Source organism: Tauraco erythrolophus, chromosome 4 (assembly GCF_009769465.1).
Source record: "Tauraco erythrolophus isolate bTauEry1 chromosome 4, bTauEry1.pri, whole genome shotgun sequence".
Classification (NCBI taxonomy): Eukaryota; Metazoa; Chordata; class Aves; order Musophagiformes; family Musophagidae; genus Tauraco; species Tauraco erythrolophus.
This window is the reverse complement of record NC_141468.1, coordinates 78,734,562-78,743,457: the sequence shown is the minus strand read 5'-3', so window position 1 is coordinate 78,743,457 and position 8,896 is coordinate 78,734,562. Positions and strand designations below refer to the sequence as shown.

The 8,896-nt window shown below is 53.2% G+C and overlaps 1 protein-coding gene across 1 annotated transcript; it reads right to left on the bottom strand.

The window, feature by feature from the left end:
• Positions 1-6,377: 6,377 nt before the first annotated feature.
• BHLHE41 (basic helix-loop-helix family member e41) lies at positions 6,378-8,660 on the bottom strand. The gene is given in 8 exon segments (XM_086610805.1): positions 6,378-6,904; positions 6,907-7,210; positions 7,212-7,418; positions 7,420-7,493; positions 7,525-7,657; positions 7,895-8,002; positions 8,281-8,344; positions 8,599-8,660. Coding segments are annotated over 8 exon segments (1,479 nt in total).
• Between the last annotated feature and the right edge of the window lie 236 nt (positions 8,661-8,896).

Here is an 8,896-nt window from a genome sequence, read left to right as displayed (position 1 = left end):
GTGGCGGAGGTGCCTTCAGGCGGGTCTGATCGCGTCCTTCTGCGGTGAAGCGGCTGCCGCCGGCCTTGTGGGTGTCAGTGCAAAACTCTGACGGGAATGCGGGCGGTTCTCTGACAGAATAACCGGAACGACCTCCTTCCTCCCTCAGGTTCCATGCCCGCGTCTCCCAGAGCTGCTGTCCGGCACTGACTTGTCGAGCCAGAAGTAGCGCTGTGCTGCTTTACTACTTCTACCGTCTGCACAGATGAAGATTAGCCAAGTCAGCCTCTTTCCTTTCAAGCAAAGCATAAAATACTGTTCATCTTTAGGAGGGCTGTTCTTTTCAGGCTCTCCCTCACTTGCAGAATAAAAGAGTTCAACTTGCATATTAAAAAAAGGCATTCTGTTTCTCCCACTGCTAGTCCTGCAAACACATCTGGCGATCTTGCTGCCAAGAGAAGCTTTTTTCTTGCATCTCAGGCTGCCTTAGTGTTACAGAGTCTGCCCTCGGTGGCTTGTGATTGTTTCCATTTGTTTTTAATGGAGCTACTCGTATTCCAGCGAAGGAGCAAAGTAGGTCCTGCAGCTGGAACCTAACGCCCAGTCTTACAACCTTTACTGGAAGCTGTGATGTCTGTACCACGGAAATACTAAACAGGGTCAGTACTCACAGGATCCAAACCTGAAGTCAATTCAATGGGCTCTAACCAAGTCTGAAGCCCTTAATGCCATAACTAGGACCATGCAAGCGGACTACTGGTCCTATGCAGATGGGCTTCTTCGCAAATGTGCATGGCTGCCTGCCTAAGGCTGGAGCCCTAGCAATTTTATTGATATAAAGTACAATGAGAACAGGATCCACTTCAGTATCTGTTGGCTCTGTAGTGCAGGTACGACTCCAAACACACTTGGAGTACCAATTTTCTGCTGAGTAAGAAGGTGCCGTATTTACACAGCTCTTTTCCTGTGGTTGTTCTTTAGAAATTGCTCAGTTGTGAGAGTGACCTGGCCACAAGGGTTTCTTTTTTGGTAACTTGTTCTCCAGGTTTTGGTCTGGATGGAAGTATTTTAGAGTGAGAGCTAGACTCACCTTTTTGCTCTGAGAGCAAAACAAGCAAGACAAAATTAGGAGTTGCTTCCCTCTTCTGGCTGCGGGGCTGCAGTCATGCCGACAGCAGTACCCAGCTGATGTCCGCACTCAGGTAACTGCTGATGCTGGAGGATCGAGGGGACCAGTTCCCAAAGTAGTCATCAAAGATTTGCACGAGTTTGTATCGTGTAGTTTCTGTTAGATCGAGCACCTCACTGTGAAGGGGAAGGGAATGTGGATGTGATTCTAATAAGGAACAAATCTGCCTTTCTAATTTGATCTCAGAAGATCACAGCTGAGGTCAAAAAGATCTGTAAAGACTAGTGAAAAATCAGTGCACCTGCTTTTAAATGAAACCAGGACAAACAGGGACAGGAAAATTGAGCTTTAAAATATATAAAAGTAAAACAAAACCTAACCAACAGGCCCTTGTGGAGGCAGGAGAAAGAACTCTCCCCAGGCTCCATGGCCCAGCAGAGCTGCCTAGGATCACAGCTCCGGCTTTCCAAAACGCAAGATCACGTCTTCCCGTCTGTCCCAGGCGTGACCTGCCTCCTCTGGGGCACAGCGGGAGTGCCAGGCAGGAAGAGGCACGCTTGCACCCCAGGAAAGGGCAGCGGCGGCAGCAAGTGTGCTGCCACCGCGTGCCCCGTGAATTCAGCGAGGCAGAACAGCTTCTGCCGCTCGGCCAGGGGCAGGGCAGGTCCGTGCAGCCCGCGGCACTGCCGCGATAGAGGCTGCCATGACTTTAGCGTTTGTGACAGGCTGACAACCCTGGAGACTAAAATGCTGTAGCCACAGGAAGGATGCAGAGAGGGAAGTGGCAGCGGCAGCTCACCCTTGCTCACGTCCAGACCACACGTGTCTGCAGTTGCACGGCTGCTGCTAGTGGCAGGTGAGCCACTGGCTTCTCTCTGCCGCTTTGTGGTGAGCTACTCTGAGGCTGCAGTATAACCAAGAGACAGTAAACAGAGATTCGGACTTTCTTGAGTTAAACTGGCTCTGGAAAATCCAAATGTTTTTTTTCGCGGAGAGGAAGCGATGTTTTTGTTACTTGCTTTCTTTGAGCTCATGCTTTCAGGTTCATTTCTGCTACTAGCAGGCAGGAAGCTTCTTGAAGAAGGTAGTGATCACACGACTCCAGGAGCTGATGTTTGAAGAGAAAAGGAAAGGTGCTGGGCAGACTGTAAGTTTACCAGTGCTGAAACACACGTTGCACACAATCCCCAGGCTTGCTGATGTCGAAGACATTCAGTCTGCCCTGACTAGAAATGAAAATTAAACAAACAAGCCCCAAAACATAGATTTGGGACCTACTCCAAAGCCCATTATGCTCAAGAAAAGGACTCACATTGTCTTAACTGGTAGGTCAAGCCTTTCTTAAACAGGGCTGATGATAGTCAATTTGAGTTCTGTAACCATAATCCTTCCAAACATAAAACTTTCATTGCCTTCAGGGGGAGGTACGTGATATTACCTTCCGTTGGCTTAACAATCTCAACCGTGTTTATTTAACACACTATAATGGAGCTGTTCGCGCCACCGTAATACGCTGGATAAATAAGACCCGTTTTCAAAGTTTATTGCTTAAGAAAATACATTTACCAGTTTACGTCCCTTACCTCGTGGTTTATGAGAAAATAGAGCAGGTAGTCAAGTGTGTACAGTAAATGTAGCGCCCAGTCCGGCCCTCTCGGCACTCGGGAAGTGCGGATGAGGGTCCGTAGAGCATACAGTTACAGAAAGTAGGTAGGAAATAACCAGCGTTGATAATATATGTTTGCCCATAAATGAATGCCATGCTCTTGTCCAGTGTTTGTATGATTTTTTTAACCCTGAGAAATAGAAAACATACAACTTGATTTAGGCTCCTAAGGGATCTGCGGAAGCCTGGCATTTAAAAATTAAAGCTGGCTTTAGGGTCTCTCCTGTCATTTGCCTTTTGCCTCCAGCAGCGGTAGGTTATCAGCCTGCGTTACGACGTTTTTTCCCGTGTTTGCTTTTGTTAGGCATTGGTGTTATCTGAACATGCATATTTTGTCTTTACGTTTTATGTAATAAAATTTAATAGACTCCACTGATGCTGCAACTTGGTGTGAAGTCATTTGGCACGTTTGATTCAAGGGCTAATAAAAATAAGCCTTCCTGTTATTGTACGCGGTAAACACTGAAATTGATAAAACCCTATAAGGATCTAGGTTTATAGCCCAATGAAATCTAAACTGATTCATATTCCCAAAGGCTGGAAATTTGAAAAAGACATGAAGTCTGGCCCACGATCAGGTTTCAAACCACCCAAGTTGTTGATGAGGGGTACGAATTTTGAAAAGTGCTGGTGGTTTCACCCTTTCTGTGCGTGTAGTAAAATGGTAGGAAGGGCTTCATGGTCAGTAAGGCCGATTCCCTCCCTAGTTTGAGGAGTTGGAGTATATGAGCCCTTCATCCCAGTTCAACTCTGGCCACGTAGCAAACGTTAAGCCGTGTAAGTATGCAGGTCAAAGTGATTGGCGAGTTACCAAGTTGAAGGGTTGAACGTAGTTCACTTTCCTTCCCATGATAACGCGAGGCATGGATCGGGATCCGAAGACAACTGAAGGCAGACACAGTTTTTTCCATTACGTTTGCTAAGCTTTGATTTCAGCTCACAGATAACTGCCTTCAGCAGGGATGCTGGTGCAATGTAGCGGCCTTTGGTCTGTGATCATCACCTTATGGAAAACGCACTCCTATGCGTCCGTTGGTATTTGCACGGATAGCCTTCCTGTATCTGATAAGAACTGATTTTACTACAGCTTTCATGCAAAAAGACGTATACCTGTATCTTAACAGTCCCACTGGAAGAGTCCGAAAGGAGTGCTTATTTCCACCCAACTGGCATTTCCTCCTGTGTTGTAAAGGACTGCTGGAATCAACACGAGTCTCCAAGTTTCTATTACGTTTGCATTCCAACTTCATTCATCGTCAGCGTAGCTACAAGCAGAGCCATTGGTACGGAAAAAACCAGTAGAGGGAGCACGAAATGCTTCCTTGATATCAATTTCTCTCTTACATAACACTGGCTACTGTTTGAGGGTTTTCTTAATTTTATTTCTCTGGAACAGGAAGAATTTTCGAAAGATCTGCAGCTCCAGTGTTAAACCTGTGGAAGCCTTCAGGGTGCTGCACTTCCATGCTAGGAATCACCCGCCATTAGATTGTCAGGCACGTCGTGAAGTTTGCTCATTGTGAACAAAGACCGCTCGACACAGCACCAGGGCTGGAAAGCGTTAATCTGAAAGGTGAGTATTTTGCAAAAGAAGAGGGAAAAAAGTAGGCACCGGGAATAAACACGTATGTTCCCCGCGCATGCTTTACACTTTGCTGCGTGAAGCACGCGTATCTTAAACCGGAGTTTGCTACAGTGAGTTAAAAGAAACGGAGCGAATTCAAACCCGGATCAAAAATGTGAAAAGGCATTAAATGATGATCGTCAGTCACACAATCCTGCGTTTTGAGGCTCAGTGCACCCATTATTATGTATTATCGTAAGATTTTTAATTAGTAGACAACCCCATTTTGCGTATTAAAGTTTTTATTCCTCAGTAAGAATTTTTTTTAATCACAAAATAGTGTGGAAATATTTAGATAATAGAATTCATGGAGTGCTGGAAAATACTGAGTATAAAGATTGGTTTCTAATATATCACATACTAAATTGTTCTAAACCAGCTGGTTTCTTGCAGACAGGATTTATTTTTTTAATAATTTAAGACAGCATAAGCTTGTATCAAGCATAAGCATCGTAACAAAAGTGCAACTTTTTCAGCAAATCCTCCCAAAAGATATTTAACTCAAAATATCATTAACACATATTTTCTCCCTACAAAAATAGCATGTCAGACATCATTAATTGGATGTATTAACAACTATTTACATACAGCCACTCTGTAGGCTAGTAAGGTTTGTTTTTTTGTTGTTTTTTTGTTTCTTTTTTTTTTTTTTTAACGTTGTTTAAACACAGCGTTTGAGGCAAACAGTAGCAACAGCAGCAGCAGATGCACCAAACGGACTGACAGACCCCGGATCCGGCCTCGCTCCTCGCCAGGCTCTTGTGTCTCACCTCTTACATAACATTCAAGTGAGATTTCTCACAGTGCTACCTTGGCAACAAACTAAAAATATCTAGGCAAGGTCTCGGTTTAAGCCTTATTATAAAGCTTTATCTGTGTGATTATCTGGCGTCTGGTTTGGCTCCAGAAAGGGAAATCGCGATTTATTTGGACATGGGATGAGGGGAGAACCCATACAGGAAAACTTACCCCAACTGGTCTAATCGTTTCTGATTGCACAGTGAGGGGTTTACCTACGGCCTCCGCTTTGTGTCATTCGGAATTTAGGAGAAAATGAGTTCAGGCTGAGGAGTTGCTCTGTGTTTTCTTGGGGGGGGGGGGGGCGGTGGGAGGTGGGGGGTTCTTTTTGTAGTTCAGTGCAGAAACATTCATTTATACAGCAAGGTTTCGGGGAAAAATCTCTGGGGAACATACTGAATTAAATAAAGACAGGGTGAGAACAAACGCACTTGCCACACCTGTGTATCTCAGCCGAGGAAAAAAAATAATATAAAATAAACACAAGGTTACATAATGGGTCTGACCCTCCTTCCCTTGCACACCCAAAACTCGCTGGAGCCAGCGGCATCCCCGGGTGCTCAAGGCACTGCAGGTTTGGGCTCAGGGTCCATCTCTCCTCACTCTGCTTCTCCATAAAGTGCTAGCACGGGTGCTGGGCTCTGCCCTTCCTCCCTCGCCTCGCCTTGCCCCCCGCCCTCACCCTGAACCCACCCAGGTCCCCCGGACAACAAGTGCAAGTTCCTAAGTGAGACTTCGGGACACTGGATAAACCCATTCCAAATAAGGTGCAACATTTAAGTTACCTTATAGAGAGAGAGAAAAAAAAGTATCCTTACTATTTTTCTTCCTCCTCTTATTTTTTTTTTCTTTTCCTTAACATATGTATGCATTTATAAAGCCAAACATTAAAAAAATACTGAGTAGCAAATTTTATCCTTGACGGTCCTCTGCGGGGGGGCAGCGCCAGGACCAGCCGCTGGGCACCGGGGCGCGGGGGCTCCCCGCGGGGGCGGCCGCTCCCTCGGGCCGGGCCCCGGCACCCCGCGGCCGCCAGCTCCCGGTGCCGCCCGGCCCTCCGTCGGAAACCGGGGGCGCAGGTGCCGGCGCGACGTCCCCTCCCCGCCCCGCGGCGGGGCGGCCAGTCCGAGCGGAGGACAACGGCGGCGGGGAGGCCGTGGGGGCTCCCGGCCGGCGGCGTCTCACGGGCCCTCGGCGCCGGGCTCCTCGGCGGCTGCGGTCTCGGCCTCGTCGCCGGGCTCGGCGGCGGCGGCCCCCAGGCCGGCGGCGGCAGCGAAGGGGTGCGGGAGGTGGGGCGCTGGGAGCAGCCCGGCGGCGGCGGCCGCCTTCTCGGCGGGGCCGAGCACGGAAGAGAGGCAGGGGAAGGAGGCGGCGGCGGCGGCCGCGGCGGCTGCTGCCTGCGCCGGGATGCCCGGGTAGAGGAGCGGGATGGGGGCGGCGGGGTAGAGATACTTCTCCAGGCTGCCTTTATCCAGGAAGGGCTGCATGTAGGCGGCGGCGGCGGAGGGGGAGATGAAGTAGAAGGGCAGGCAGAAAGGGGCCGTGGCCGCCGGTTGTCCGAAGGGGGCCCCGCCGCCGCCCGCCCCCAGGGCCATCAGCGAGCCCAGCAGGGCGGCGTCGGGTCTCACCAGCGCCGCCGCTGCCGCCGCCGCCGCCGCCTCGGCGCTCCGCGCCGCCAGCCCCGGCGGGGCGGGCAGGGGGCTGCCGCGCGGTCCAGCTTCAGCCGCTTGGGCGCGGGGGGCGCCTCGTCCCCCGACGGCTCCTGCTTGATGGCCAGGGCGGGCAGCGCCGCTCCGGCCGCCGCCGCGGGGCCGCGCTCGGGGCGCGCCTCGCCCTCTCCGCCGTAGCCGCTGTCCGTGTCCGTGTCGGTCTCGGCGCTGAGCTCGGCGGCGTGAGTCCGCTGGATGACGGGCACGCAGTTAGCCTGGCCCTCCGGCTTGTGGCCCGGCGCGCAAGGAGGGGCGGGCGGGGAGGAAGAGGAGGAGGATCCCTTGCTGAGAGGGCCCGGCGGCGGGGGAGAGGAGCTGGGGGCCGGGGAGGAACTGCGAGGAGATGGAGTGCAGGTGGCCGAGGAGCTGGGCGCATCGCTGCTCGCGGGGAGTCCAGCTCTCGAAGCGGGAGAGGTACTGCAGCACTTCCTTGGCGCACGTCTGAAAGCCCGAGTGGAAGGCGTCCAGGTCGGCCTGCACGGGAGACTTCATGGACCGCTCTCCTGCGGGGAAAGACCGAGAGGGGACAGTGTTTGCCCGCGGCTCTGGCGTGGGGTGCCCCGCCGCTCCGCGCCTCCCCCTCACCCCACCGCCCTCTCCCGGTGCGCCCCTGCGGCGGCGCCCCCCGGGGCCCGCTTACCGTTCTGCAAAGCGATGATTTTCTGGTGCTGCTGCTCCGTTAAGGCTGTGAGCGCTTTCAAGTGTTTCAAAGTCAGTTCCAACACCACCGCTTTCTCCAGGTGTCCCAGCGTCTGCAAAGACAAGGGATGGGGGCGGCTCGGCTACCTCCGGGAACGCTCGGCCACCGCCAAACGCCGCCTCCGCTAAGTTCGGGGAAACGGGTCCCCGAGGGGAGTTACGGCCAGGGCCGTCGCCGCGGCCGGGCGGCCAGGCCCGGCGTCCCGGGTCCCCGCCGCCCCGGGGCGGCGCAGCGGGCAGGCTGCCGGCGCCTGCATCTGCACGTACATAGGCGCTTCTCGCCACCTTACCGTCAATTTCAGATGCTCGGGCAGTAAATCCTTCAGCTGGGCAATGCATTCGTTAATCCTGTCTCTCCTCTTCTTTTCTATCAGCCTGTGCGGCAGTTTGTACGTTTCCTAATTAGCAAAATCCGGAAAAGCCAAGCGTTAGACAGAGTCCCTCGGAACGACGATCAAAACCAAAACAAATGTCATGCCGGCCACATGCCGCGCAAATTATCGCCAAGGCACCGCTCTCCCCGCCGTGCCAGCTCCCCGGTAAACCCGCTCGCAATCCGGAGGGAAGTTAAAAGCGCAGCCCCCGGGGATGCTCTCGAGAGTGAAGCTGCGCTGTGAAATTCAGCGAACCCCAATTAAGCGCTTAAGCGACAACAGCCCCAGAAACTTACTCTTACCTTGCTCTCGTCCCTCTTCACGCCTCTTTTGGGTTTGCACATATACAGGGAAGGGTAGTCCAGCCTGGAGAAAAACACAAAGATCCAGCATGAGCAAGCGCGAGAGCCAGCCTGGCACCTCCTCGAGTGGGCAAACAGACCCCGAGCGCCGCGGGGGGAGCCGAGCGCTCTGCCCCAAGGGCCGGGCAAGGGACCGCCCGCGTCCGCCCGCGGAGGGAGGCGAGCCCCGCGCTCCGCCGGGCAGCCGGCTCTGCTTCCAGCTCTTCCCAGCACTTTCTGAAGACGAAACGAGACGGAGATACCGCCCTGGCGCCTTACCCTATAAAATCCCTATGCTCCAGCAGCTGCCTCTCCGGCAAGCGGGAGATTCCTTCATCCATGTCTGGCAGCGGCTGATGTTTCGTCGCTGCTTTTGATTGAGCCTGCGGGATGCTGAGATCAGTCTCTGGAGCTCCGGGAGCGACGCTGCGCACATGCAGCCTCCGTCCCCCCTCTCCCGTGCAGTGGCGAAAGTGTGCGGCGGTTCGGCCCCCCCTGCCTCCGCCGCTGCCGCTCCCCCTGCCCGCCGCGCTCCCGCTCCCCGCGCACACGCCCGCAGCACACGCCGCGCCGCGAG